Source organism: Nesoenas mayeri, assembly GCF_963082525.1.
Source record: "Nesoenas mayeri genome assembly, contig: SCAFFOLD_97, whole genome shotgun sequence".
Lineage (NCBI taxonomy): Eukaryota > Metazoa > Chordata > Aves > Columbiformes > Columbidae > Nesoenas > Nesoenas mayeri.
Genome location: NW_027660023.1, coordinates 179,282 through 192,481, shown reverse-complemented (window position 1 = coordinate 192,481; position 13,200 = coordinate 179,282). Strand labels below are relative to the sequence as shown.

Below are 13,200 nucleotides of genomic sequence, written 5' to 3'. Positions count from 1 at the left end.
GGGGGTCCATGGGGGTCCATGGGGGTGTCACGTCCATCGGGGGGTCCATGGGGGGTCCGTGGGGGTGTCGGGTCCATGGGGGTGTCGGGTCCATCCGGGGGGTCTATGTGGGGGTCCATGGGGGTGTCGGGTCCATCTGGGGGGTCCATGGGGGCGTTGGGTCCATTGGGGGGGGGTCCATGGGGGTCCATGGGGGTGTCGGGTCCATCCAGGGGGTCCGTGGGGGTGTCGGGTCCATCCGGGGGGTCTATGTGGGGGTCCATGGGGGTGTCGCGTCCATCTGGGGGTCCATGGGGGTGTTGGGTCCATCCGGGGGGTCCATGGGGGTCCATGGGGGCGTTGGGTCCATTGGGGGGGTCCATGGGGGTGTCGGGTCCATCCAGGGGGTCCGTGGGGGTGTCGGGTCCATCCGGGGGGTCCATGGGGGTCCATGGGGGCGTTGGGTCCATTGGGGGGGTCCATGGGGGTCCATGAGGGTGTCGCGTCCATCCGGGGGGTCCGTGGGGGCTCCGTGGGGGCTCCGTGGGGGGGTCAGGAGTAGGGGGGCCCCCCCGCGCTGTCCCGCTCCACCTCGATGGACACGATGTGGTGCCCGGGGACCATGGCCAGGCCCAGCACCCGCGGCTCGCTGCCCGGGAACGCGTCTGGGGGGCACAGGGACCCCCGGGGGGGCACGGGGTCAGGGACCCCCCATGGGGACACCGAGACTCCCATGGGGGGGACATGGACCCCCACAAGAGGGGGGACATGGGGTCAGGGACACCCAGAGGGGACATGGAGACCCCTGGGAGGGGACACAGGGTCAGGGACCCCCCCCATGGAGACATGGAGCCCCCCAAAAGGGGACACGGAGACCCCCAAAAGGGGACATGGGGTCAGGGACCCCCCCATGGGGACACGGAGACCCCCAAAAGGGGACATGGGGTCAGGGACCCCCCATGGGGACACGGAGACCCCCAGGGGGGGCACATGGGGTCAGGACCCCCCATGGGGGACACAGGGGGTCAGGGACCCCCCCCATGGGGACATGGACCCCCCTGGGAGGACCCCATGACCCCCCCATACCTGACACCCCCAGTATCTCCTGTACTGACCCCAGGGCTCCATTGACCACAATGGTCCATCTATAGCTCATTCCCCCAAACGACCCCCCAATATCCCATGGCCCCCCAACACCTCACCCCCCATGACCCCCTCACAACCCCCCCGACCCCCACATCCCTCCCATGACCCCCCCATACCTGACACCCCCAGTATCTCCCGTGCTGACCCCAGGACACCATTGACCACAATGGTCCATTCTTATAGCTCATTCCCCCAAACGACCCCCCAATATCCCATGGCCCCCCAACACCTCACCCCATATGACCCCCATATGGCCCCCCCATAACTCCCCGACCCCCATGACCCCTCTGACGCCCCATGACCCCCCCAACCCCCCATGACCCCCAGTATCTCCCATGTTGACCCCAGGATGCCATTGACCACAATGGTCCATCCACCCATCATTCCCCCAAACGACCCCCCAACATCCCATGGCCCCCCAACACCTCATCCCATACGACCCCCATATGGCCCCCCTATGGCCCCCCCGCGCCCCCCCGTACCCGAGGCCTTGAGGAACTCCTGCGCGGAGCCCAGGACTCCATTGCCCACAATGGTCCATCCACCCATCATTTCCCCAAACGACCCCCCAATATCTCATCGCCCCCCAACACCTCACCCCATATGGTCCCCCCATAATCCCTCCATGACCCCCACGACCCCCCCGCCCCCCCCATGACCCCTCTGACCCTCCATGACCCCCATGATCTCCTGTGCTGACCCCAGGGCTCCATTGACCACAATGGTCCATCTATAGCTCGTTCTCCCAAACGACCCCCCAATATCTCATCGCCCCCCAACACCTCACCCCATATGACCCCCATATGGCCCCCCCGCCCCCCCCCGCGCCCCCCCGTACCCGAGGCCTTGAGGAACTCCTGCGCGGAGCCCAGGATGACGTTGGCGGCGCGGTCGGTGCACAGGAAGGCGCCCACCAGCGTCGTCCGTCCGACATGCGGATGCGCAGGCTGCGGTTCAGCAGCGACTCCAGGCGGCGACGGCCCCCCCCCGGCCCCCCCGGGATCCTGCGGGGGGGGCACCCGTGGGGGGTCACCCGTGGGGGTCACCCGTGGGGGTCACGGCTCGGGGGGGGGGTCACCCATGGGTCACCTGTGGGTGTCACGGCTCGGGATGGGGGGTCACCCGTGGGTGTCACCCGTGGGTGTCACAGCTTGGAGGGGGGGGGGGGGGGTGGCACCCGTGGGTGTCACAGCTCAGAGGGATCACCTGTGGGTGTCACAGCTCGGGGGGGGTCACCCATGGGTGTCACTGCTCGGGGTGGGGGGGTGGGGTCACCCGTGGGGGGGAGGGACACCCGTGGGTGTCACGGCTCCGGGGGGGGGGGGGGGGGGGGGGGGGGGCACCCGTGGGGGGGTCACCCGTGGGTGTCACAGCTCGGGGGGGGGGGGGGTCACCCGTGGGGGGGAGGGACACCCGTGGGTGTCACAGCTCCGGGGGGGGGGGGGCACCCGTGGGGGGGTCACCCGTGGGTGTCACAGCTCGGGGAGGGGGGCACCCGTGGGGGGGTCACCCGTGGGTGTCACAGCTCGGGGGGGGGGGGGTCACTCGTGGGGGGGATCACCCGTGGGTGTCACAGCTCGGGGGGGGGGGGGGGTCACTCGTGGGGGGGATCACCCGTGGGTGTCACAGCTGGGGGGGGGGGGGGGGGTCACTCGTGGGGGGATCACCCGTGGGTGTCACAGCTCGGGGGGGGGGGGGGTCACCCGTGGAGGGGAGGGACACCCGTGGGTGTCACAGCTCCAGGGGGGGGGGTCACTCGTGGGGGGGATCACCCGTGGGTGTCACAGCTCGGGGGGGGGGGGGGGGGGGGTCACTCGTGGGGGGGATCACCCGTGGGTGTCACAGCTTGGGGGGGGGGGGGGGTCACTCGTGGGGGGGATCACCCGTGGGTGTCACGGCTTGGGGGGGGGGTTCACCCGTGGGTGTCACCCGTGGGTGTCACCTGTGGGTGTCACAGTTCAGGGGGGGCACCCGTGGATGTCACAGCTCGAGGGGGGGGGTCACCCGTGGGTGTCACAGCTCGGGGTGGGGGGTCAACCGTGGGACCCCCCAGACCCTATAGAGCCCCCATACCCCCCCCTTACCCCCTATAAACCCCCCCATACCCCCCAGACCCTATAGAGACGCCATGACCCCCCCTTAGCCCCTATAGCGCCCCCAATACCCCCCAGACCCTATAGAGCCCCATATCCCCCTCTTAGCCCTACAGAGCCCCCCATAACCCCTATAGAACACCCTTAGCCCCCCCCCTCCCCTATATCCCCCCATAGCTCCTATAGAACCCCCTATGCACCCCCTTACCCACTATAAAACCCCCCATACCCCCCCAGCCCCTATAGAGCCCCATACCCCCCCCTTAGCCCCTATAGCGCCCCCAATACCCCTCAGCCCCTACAGACCCCCCATACCCCTCCAGCCCCTATAGCACCCCCATAATCCCTATAGAACACCCTTAGCCCCCCCATCCCCTATATCCCCCCATAACTCCTATGGCCCCCTATGCGCCCCCTTACCCCCTATAAACCCCCCCATACCCCCCCAGCCCCTATAGCGCCCCCATAACCCCTATAGAACCCCCTTAGCCCCTCCACAACCCTCCCCAGTCCCCCCTATAGTTTCCTATAGCGCCTATAGCGACCCCCCCGCCCCAGCACCTCCCACATCCCCCTCAGTCCCTACAGTCTCCCCCATTCTGCACCCCCCCAGCCCCCCTAAACACCCCAAAACCCCCCAAAACCCCCCAAAACCTCCCAAATCCCGCACTCACCGCCAGGCCCCGCCCGCCGCCCGGCTCCGCCATGGCGCCGTCCCCTTCCCAGCAGCCCCCGCGGCGCCGTCTGCGCCTGCGCACGGACCACAACTCCCAGCAGCCCCCGCGGCGCCGGCTTGACATGGACTACATGTCCCAGCGTGCCCCGCGGCGCGGAAAGGGCGGGAATGAGGCGGCGTCGCCATGGAGACGGGGGCGGGCACTGGTTCGGGCTCCTTCGGGTTCCTTCGGGATTTATCGGAAACTCTCGGGTCCTGTTCGGGCTCCTTCGGGATTTATCGGAAACTCTCGGGTCCTGTTCGGGCTCCTTCGGGATTTATCGGACCCTGTCGATCCCTGTTCGGGCTCCTTCGGGATTTATCGGACTCTATCGATCCCTGTTCGGGTTCATTCGGGATTTATCGGACTCTATCGATCCCTGTTCGGGCTCCTTCGGGATTTATCGGACTCTATCGATCCCTGTTCGGGCTCCTTCGGGATTTATCGGACCCTGTCGGGTCCTGTTCGGGTTCATTCGGGATTTATCGGGTCCTGTTCGGGCTCCTTCGGGATTTATCGGACTCTATCGATCCCTGTTCGGGCTCCTTCGGGATTTATCGGACTCTATCGATCCCTGTTCGGGTTCATTCGGGATTTATCGGACTCTGTTCGGGCTCCTTCGGGATTTATCGGACTCTGTTGGGTCCTGTTCGGGATTTATCGGGCTCTATCGGTTCTCTCGGTGCATATTGAGCCTTCTATTCCCTTTAGAACAAAAATATTTGCGATCGCAACCCACCCCTTTCACTTTTTTGTTGTTGTTCGCTGCTTTTTGCGTGAAAAAAGCCTCGCAGATCCAATAATAACAAGAAATGTTGGTAATAATCATGAGGATTCCGGTTCTAAGGGGAACAATAGGCTCTTGTTGGGCTTTTTCGGGTCCTGCCGCTCCCTCTCGGGCTCTTGGCTCCGCCCCCTCCCGCCTGCGCCTGCGCAGTGAGTACGCCTCCCTCCGGCGCCGTTGCTATGGCGACGGGCGGCGTGGCGTAGCGAAGGGGCCGCTTCCGGCGCGGTTGCCACGGCGACGCTCGCTGTTGCCGTGGCGACGGGTGGCGTGGCGTAGTGGGAGGGGGGTGGACTGGCGCTTCCGGCGCGGTTGCCGTGGAGACGGACGCGGTGTCCATGGCGACGGGCGGCGCGCAGGCGCAGTTGCTGCGGCGGCGGGAGGTGGCGGCGCGGGCGCGGCTGCGCTGGGTCAGCGCCCGGGGGCGCGTCCTGCGGCTCCGACCGGGTGAGGAACGGGGTTTGGGGGGCTATAGGGAGGATATGGGGGGGCTATGGGGTCTGGGGGGGGCGCTGAGGGGGGTGTATAAGGGTTTAGGGGGGCTATGGCGGCTTGGGGGATGGATATCGTGGGGCTATAGGGGAGCTATGGGGTGGCTATGGGGGGCTGGCTGTGGGGTTTGGGGGGGGCATGGGGGGGCTATAGGGGATGCGGAGAGGATATGGGGGGGCTATGGGGTTTGGGAGGGGCGCTGAGGGGGGTGTATAAGGGTTTGGGGGGGCTATGGCGGCTTGGGGGATGGATATCGTGGGGCTATAGGGGAGCTATGGGGGTGGCTATGGGGGGCCTATGGGCTTTGGGGGGGGTATGGGGGGGTTATAGGGGCTGGGGGGAGGATATGAGGGGGCTATGGGGTCTGCGGGGGGTATGGGGGGGTGTATAAGGGTTTGGGGGGGCTATGGCGGCTTGGGGGATGGATATCGGGGGGCTATAGGGGAGCTATGGGGGTGGCTAAGGGGGGCTGTGGGGGTTTGGGGGGGGCATGGGGGGGTTATAGGGGCTGGGGGGAGGATATGGGGGGCTATAAGGGGTAAACGGGGGGCTATAGGGGTTTGAGGGGTCTATGGGGATTGGGGGTTATGGGGGTTTGAGGGGTCTATGGGAATTGGGGGGTCTATGGGGATTGGGGGGTCTATGGGGTCTGGGGGGCTATGGGGGTTTGGGGGGGCTAAGGGGAGCATATGGGGGGGCTATAGTGGCTAAGAGGGGTATGGGAGGGGCTAAGGGGGGTTGGGGGGGGATATTGGGGTCTATAGGGGCTCGGAGGGGCTATAGGGACCGGGGGGGAGGTGGTCACAGGTCCCCATTGGGGGCGGGGTCACCCCACGCCCCGCCCATCCCACCTCCCCCCTCGCAGGGGACCCTGAGCCCCGCCCCCTCCTGGATGCCGCCGGAAGTGACGTCAGCCACTGGTTCGACCCCCAGACCGGAGACGTAAGTTGGGGGGGCGGGGGGGGTGTCCCTATTGTGGGGGTGTCCCCAATTTTGGGGTGTCCCCCATTGGGGGGTGTCCCCATTGTGGGGTGTCCCAATTTCAGGGTGTCCCATTTCAAGGTGTCCCCATTTTGGGTGTGACAAGGGGGGTGTCCCCATTTTGGGGGGGGTATCCCAATTTCGGGGTGTCCCATTTCAGGGTGTCCCCATTGGGTGTGTGACAAGGAGGGTGTCCCCAATTTTGGGGTGTCCCATCTTGGGTGTGACAAGGGGGGTGTCCCATTTTGGGGTGTTCCCCATTTTGAGGTGTCCCATTTTGGGGTGTCCCATTTCAGGGTGTCCCCAATTTTGGGGTGTCCCATTTCAGGGTGTCCCCATTGGGTGTGTGACAAGGGGGGTGTCCCATTTTGGGGTGTCCCCATTGGGTGTGTGACAAGGAGGGTGTTCCCATTTCAGGGTGTCCCCAATTTCGGGGTGTCCCATCTTGGGTGTGACAAGGGGGGTGTCCCCAATTTCGGGGTGTCCCCATTTCAGGGTGTCCCCAATTTCAGGGTGTCCCCATTTTGGGGTGTCCCCAATTTCAGGGTGTCCCCATTTCAGGGTGTCCCCATTAGGGGTTTGACAAAGGGGGTGTTCCCATTTTGGGGTGTCCCCAATTTCAGGGTGTCCCCATTTCAGGGTGTCCCCATTAGGGGTTTGACAAAGGGGGTGTTCCCATTTTGGGGTATCCCCAATTTCGGGTTGTCCCATTTTGGGTGTGACAAGGGTGGGTGTCCCGTTTCGGGGTGTCCCCAATTTCGGGGTGTCCTCAATTTCGGGGTGTCCCCATTTTGGGTGTGACAAGGGGGGGGGGAGTCCCGTTTCGGGGTGTCCCCATTTCGGGGTGTCCCCAATTTCGGGGTGTCCCATTTTGGGTGTGACAAGGGTGGGTGTCCCCAATTTCGGGGTGTCCCCATTTTGAGTGTGACAAGGGGGGGGGGGGTCCCGTTTTGGGGTGTCCCCAATTTCGGGGTGTCCCCAATTTCGGGGTGTCCCATTTTGGGTGTGACAAGGGTGGGTGTCCCCAATTTCGGGGTGTCCCCTATTTCGGGGTGTCCCCATTTTGGGTATGACAAGGGGGGGGTCCCGTTTCGGGGTGTCCCCAATTTCGGGGTGTCCCCAATTTCGGGGTGTCCCATTTTGGGTGTGACAAGAGTGGGTGTCCCGTTTCGGGGTGTCCCCAATTCCGGGGTGTCCCCAATTCCGGGGTGTCCCCATTTTGGGTATGACAAGGGGGGGGGTCCCGTTTCGGGGTGTCCCCAATTTCGGGGTGTCCCCAATTTCGGGGTGTCCCATTTTGGGTGTGACAAGGGTGGGTGTCCCGTTTCGGGGTGTCCCCAATTTCGGGGTGTCCCCATTTTGGGTGTGACAAGGGGGGGGGGTCCTGTTTTGGGGTGTCCCCAATTTCGGCGTGTCCCCTATTTCGGGGTGTCCCATTTTGGGTGTGACAAGGGTGGGTGTCCCATTTTGGGGTGTCCCCAATTTCGGGGTGTCCCCAATTTCGGGGTGTCCCATTTTGGGTGTGACAAGAGTGGGTGTCCCGTTTCGGGGTGTCCCCAATTTCGGGGTGTCCCCTATTTCAGGGTGTCCCCATTTTGGGTATGACAAGGGGAGGGGGGTCCCGTTTCGGGGTGTCCCCAATTTCGGGGTGTCCCCAATTTCGGGGTGTCCCATTTTGGGTGTGACAAGGGTGGGTGTCCCCAATTTCGGGGTGTCCCCATTTTGAGTGTGACAAGGGGGGGGGGGTCCCGTTTTGGGGTGTCCCCATTTCGGGGTGTCCCCTATTTCGGGGTGTCCCCATTTTGGGTGTGACAAGGGTGGGTGTCCCGTTTCGGGGTGTCCCCAATTTCGGGGTGTCCCCAATTTCGGGGTGTCCCCATTTTGGGTGTGACAAGGGGAGGGGGTCCCGTTTTGGGGTGTCCCCATTTCGGGGTGTCCCCTATTTCGGGGTGTCCCATTTTGGGTGTGACAAGGGTGGGTGTCCCATTTCGGGGTGTCCCCAATTTCGGGGTGTCCCATTTTGGGTGTGACAAGGGTGGGTGTCCCATTTTGGGGTGTCCCCAATTTCGGGGTGTCCCCATTTTGGGTGTGACAAGGGGGGAGGGTCCCGTTTTGGGGTGTCCCCATTTCGGGGTGTCCCCTATTTCGGGGTGTCCCATTTTGGGTGTGACAAGGGTGGGTGTCCCCAATTCCGGGGTGTCCCCATTTTGGGTATGACAAGGGGGGGGGTCCCGTTTCGGGGTGTCCCCAATTTCGGGGTGTCCCCAATTTCGGGGTGTCCCATTTTGGGTGTGACAAGGGTGGGTGTCCCGTTTCGGGGTGTCCCCAATTTCGGGGTGTCCCCATTTTGGGTGTGACAAGGGGGGGGGGTCCTGTTTTGGGGTGTCCCCAATTTCGGCGTGTCCCCTATTTCGGGGTGTCCCATTTTGGGTGTGACAAGGGTGGGTGTCCCATTTTGGGGTGTCCCCAATTTCGGGGTGTCCCCAATTTCGGGGTGTCCCATTTTGGGTGTGACAAGAGTGGGTGTCCCGTTTCGGGGTGTCCCCAATTTCGGGGTGTCCCCTATTTCAGGGTGTCCCCATTTTGGGTATGACAAGGGGAGGGGGGTCCCGTTTCGGGGTGTCCCCAATTTCGGGGTGTCCCCAATTTCGGGGTGTCCCATTTTGGGTGTGACAAGGGTGGGTGTCCCAATTTCGGGGTGTCCCCATTTTGAGTGTGACAAGGGGGGGGGGGTCCCGTTTTGGGGTGTCCCCATTTCGGGGTGTCCCCTATTTCGGGGTGTCCCCATTTTGGGTGTGACAAGGGTGGGTGTCCCGTTTCGGGGTGTCCCAATTTCGGGGTGTCCCCAATTTCGGGGTGTCCCCATTTTGGGTGTGACAAGGGGAGGGGGTCCCATTTCGGGGTGTCCCCATTTCGGGGTGTCCCCTATTTCGGGGTGTCCCATTTTGGGTGTGACAAGGGTGGGTGTCCCATTTCGGGGTGTCCCCAATTTCGGGGTGTCCCATTTTGGGTGTGACAAGGGTGGGTGTCCCATTTTGGGGTGTCCCCAATTTCGGGGTGTCCCCATTTTGGGTGTGACAAGGGGGGAGGGTCCCGTTTTGGGGTGTCCCCATTTCGGGGTGTCCCCTATTTCGGGGTGTCCCATTTTGGGTGTGACAAGGGTGGGTGTCCCCAATTTCGGGGTGTCCCCATTTTGGGTGTGACAAGGGGAGGGGGTCCCGTTTTGGGGTGTCCCCATTTCGGGGTGTCCCCTATTTCGGGGTGTCCCATTTTGGGTGTGACAAGGGTGGGTGTCCCATTTCGGGGTGTCCCCAATTTCGGGGTGTCCCATTTTGGGTGTGACAAGGGTGGGTGTCCCATTTTGGGGTGTCCCCAATTTCGGGGTGTCCCCATTTTGGGTGTGACAAGGGGGGAGGGTCCCGTTTTGGGGTGTCCCCATTTCGGGGTGTCCCCTATTTCGGGGTGTCCCATTTTGGGTGTGACAAGGGTGGGTGTCCCCAATTTCGGGGTGTCCCCATTTTGGGTGTGACAAGGGGGGGGTCCCGTTTTGGGGTGTCCCCAATTTCGGGGTGTCCCCTATTTCGGGGTGTCCCATTTTGGGTGTGACAAGGGTGGGTGTCCCGTTTTGGGTGTCCCCAATTTCGGGGTGTCCCCGCAGCCTCTGCAGCGCGTGGAGCCGCAGTCGGGGCTGGTTCGGGGTGTCCCCCCGGGGGGCCCCCCCCCGGAACCCCGCTCGGACTGGGCGCCCCCCCGGGACCCCCCGTGGTGGGGGGACCCCCGGTTGTGTGTGGGGACAGTGACGGGGTCACCCCGACACCTGCGGCTGAGGAACAACCTGACGGGGGACAACATCGTCATAGAGGTGACGGGACAGACAGGCGGACAGGGGGACAGACAGGCGGACAGGGGGACATTGGGACATGGGTGACATAGAAGGGATGGGGGGGACATTGGGGACCCCCAATCTGTCCCCTGGTTGAGGGGGGGTGACAAGGAGACCCTTGGGGTACCCTTGTCCCATTTGGGGGGGTCCCATGTCCCCTTGGGGTGACCTCTCATTTTGGGGGGGCTCTTGTCCCATTTGGGGGTGTCCCATGTCCCCTGGGGTGGGTCCCATGTCCCCTGGGGTGACCCCTGATTTGGGGGGTCCCATGTCCCATTTTGGGGTGTCCCATGTCCCTTGAGGGGGTCCCATGTCCCTTTGGGGTGACCCCTCATTTTGGGGGGGGTCTGTTGTCCCATTTTGGGGTGTCCCATGTCCCCTGGGGGGGTCCCATGTCCCCTGGGGGTGACCCCTCATTTTGGGGGGGGGTCTCTTGTCCCATTTGGGGGTGTCCCATGTCCCTTTGGGGTGACCCCTCATTTTGGGGGGTCTCTTGTCCCATTTGGGGGTGTCCCATGTCCCCTTGGGGTGACCCCTCATTTTGGGGGTCTCTTGTCCCATTTGGGGGTGTCCCATGTCCCTTTGGGGTGACCCCTCATTTTGGGGATCTGTTGTCCCATTTGGGGGTGTCCCATGTCCCCTGGGGTGACCCCTCATTTTGGGGGGTCTCTTGTCCCATTTGGGGGTGTCCCATGTCCCTTTGGGGGTGGTGACCCCTCATTTTGGGGGGTCCCATGTCCCATTTTGGGGTGTCCCATGTCCCCTGGGGTGACCCCTCATTTTGGGGGGTCCCATGTCCCATTTTGGGGTGTCCCATGTCCCCTGGGGTGACCCCTCATTTGGGGGGGGTCTCTCATCCCATTTTGGGGTGTCCCATGTCCCTTGGGGGGTGTTCCATGTCCCTTTGGGGTGACCCCTCATTTGGGGGGGTCTGTTGTCCCATTTGGGGTGTCCCATGTCCCCTGGGGGTGACCCCTCATTTTGGGGGGGGGGTCTCTTGTCCCATTTGGGGGTGTCCCATGTCCCTTGTGAGGGTCCCATGTCCCCTGAGGTGACCCCTCATTTTTGGGGGGGTCTCTCATCCCATTTGGGGGTCCTGCCCCCCCGCAGGTGTGTGGGGAGCAGGCGGGGGGGCTCCTGCAGGGGGCGCTGCCCTGGATACGCCCACGTTTTGGGGTACGCGTGGCGCTGCGGGGGGGTCCCCGTGTCCCCACACCTGCCCCCCCCGCCCCCCGATGGTGACAATGGTGACGATGGTGACGGTGACGATTCCCCCCCCACCATCCTGCTGTACTTCGCCGATGACTTCGTCGAGGTGTAGGGTAGGGACCCCAAAACTGCACCCCCCTGCACCCCCAAAACCCTGCACCCCCAAAACCCTGCACCCCCAAATACTGAACCCCAAACCTGCACCCCTAAACCTGCACCCCCCCAGCACCCCCAAACCTGCACCCCAAAACCTGTGCCCCCTCCAACACCCCAAAACCCTGCACCCCCAAAACCCTGCACCCCCAAATACTGAACCCCAAACCCTGCACCCCCCCAGCACCCCAAACCTGCACCCCTCCAACACTCCAAACCTGCACCCCCAAAACCCTGCACCCCCAAATACTGAACCCCAAACCCTGCACCCCCCCAGCACCCCAAACCTGCACCCCCAAACCTGTGCCCCCTCAGCACCTCCAAATACTGCACCCCCCAAACCCTGTACCCCCCAATACCCCCAAACCTGCCCCCCCCAAATACTGCACCCCCCCAGAACCCCAAACCTGCACCCCCCAAATACTGCACCCCCCAAGCACCCCAAACCTGCACCCCCAAGCCCTGCACCCCCCAGCACCCCCAAACCTGCACCCCCAAACCCTGCACCCCCCAGCACCCCCAAAACCCTGCACCCTCAAATACTGCACCCCAAAACCTGTGCCCCCTCAGCACCCCAAACCTGCACCCCCCAGGACCCCCAAACCTGCACCCCCAAATCCTGCACCTCCCAGCACCCCCAAAACCCTGCACCCCCAGCAACCCCAAACCTGCCCCCCCAAATACTGCACCCCCCCAGCACCCCAAACCTGCACCCCCCAGCACCCCCAAAACTGCACCCCCCAGCACCCCCAAAACCCTGCACCCCGCAGCACCCCTAAACCTGCACCCCCAAACCTGTGCCCCCTCAGCACCCCAAACCTGCACCCCCAATCTGCACACCCCAGCACCCCCAAATCTGTCCTCCCAACCCCCCAAACCCTGCACCCCCAAACCTGTGCTCCCCCAGCACCCCCAAACCCTGCACCCTGAACTCCTGCACCCCAAAACATTCACCTCAAATCCAGCACCCCCAAACCCTGCACCCCCATCCCCAAACCTGCACCCCCAAACCTGCACCCCAAAACTGTACCCCCCAAACCCTGCACCCCCCATCCCCAAACCTGCACCCCCAAACCTGCACCTCCAAAACCTTCACCTCAAATCCAGCACCCCCAAACCTTGAACCCCAAACATGGACCTCCCTGCACCCCCAAATCCAGCACCCCAAACCCTTCACCTCCCAGCACCCTCTAACCTGCACCCCCTAACCTGCACCCCCAAAGCCACCCCCGTCTCCCCCTTTGCAGCCACGCCGGTGACACCGGGGGGTCCCCCCAAATTTTGGGGTACAAACCGTCACTTTTGGAGCAGAAATAAACCCGGTTTTGCCAAAAACAGCCTCAGCGGAGCCTGGGGGGGGTGGGGGTGACAAACGGGGACACTTGGGGACCCTCTTTGGGGTGTTGGGTCCCTGGGGAGGTGACAGGGGGGTTGTCACCCTGCGTCCCCCCCATGGTCCTCGGTGATCCCACGGGTGACGCGGGGGGTGTTTCCGGCGGGTGACAGCGTGCGGCTGTTTGTCCCCTGGCACGGCTACGCTGTCACGTGGGACAGACAGACGGTGTCCCCGTGTCCCCGTCACACTGACCTGACACCCCGGGTGTCCCCGCGCGTGCGGGTGTCCCCGAGAGGAGGGGCCGGCGGGTGTCATGGTTGTCACCGGTGTCACCGGCGTCACCGGCACCTTGAGGGCATGAGCGGGTGTGAGATGAGCTGGGGGTGACATGGGGAACAGGGGGTGACACAGGGAGGGGGTGACATGGG

At 63.8% G+C, this 13,200-nt stretch overlaps 1 protein-coding gene and 1 long non-coding RNA gene across 2 annotated transcripts; one reads left to right on the top strand and one right to left on the bottom strand.

Annotated features, from left to right (window-relative positions):
* Window positions 1-107: 107 nt before the first annotated feature.
* On the bottom strand, window positions 108-3,931 carry NAA38 (N-alpha-acetyltransferase 38, NatC auxiliary subunit). Its single transcript, XM_080364481.1, has 3 exons — window positions 3,893-3,931; window positions 1,964-2,129; window positions 108-644 (listed from the first exon to the last, which is right to left on the bottom strand). The coding sequence occupies exons 1-3, from the start codon at window positions 3,923-3,925 to the stop codon at window positions 532-534; spliced, it is 312 nt and encodes a 103-aa protein (XP_080220607.1). The 5' UTR covers window positions 3,926-3,931; the 3' UTR covers window positions 108-531.
* Window positions 3,932-5,063: 1,132 nt separating this feature from the next.
* LOC308052401 lies at window positions 5,064-12,759 on the top strand. The gene is made up of 5 exons (XR_013923560.1): window positions 5,064-5,165; window positions 6,076-6,152; window positions 9,850-10,053; window positions 11,185-11,396; window positions 12,684-12,759. It is a non-coding gene; the product is annotated as an uncharacterized lncRNA (long non-coding RNA).
* The last annotated feature ends 441 nt before the right edge of the window (window positions 12,760-13,200 follow it).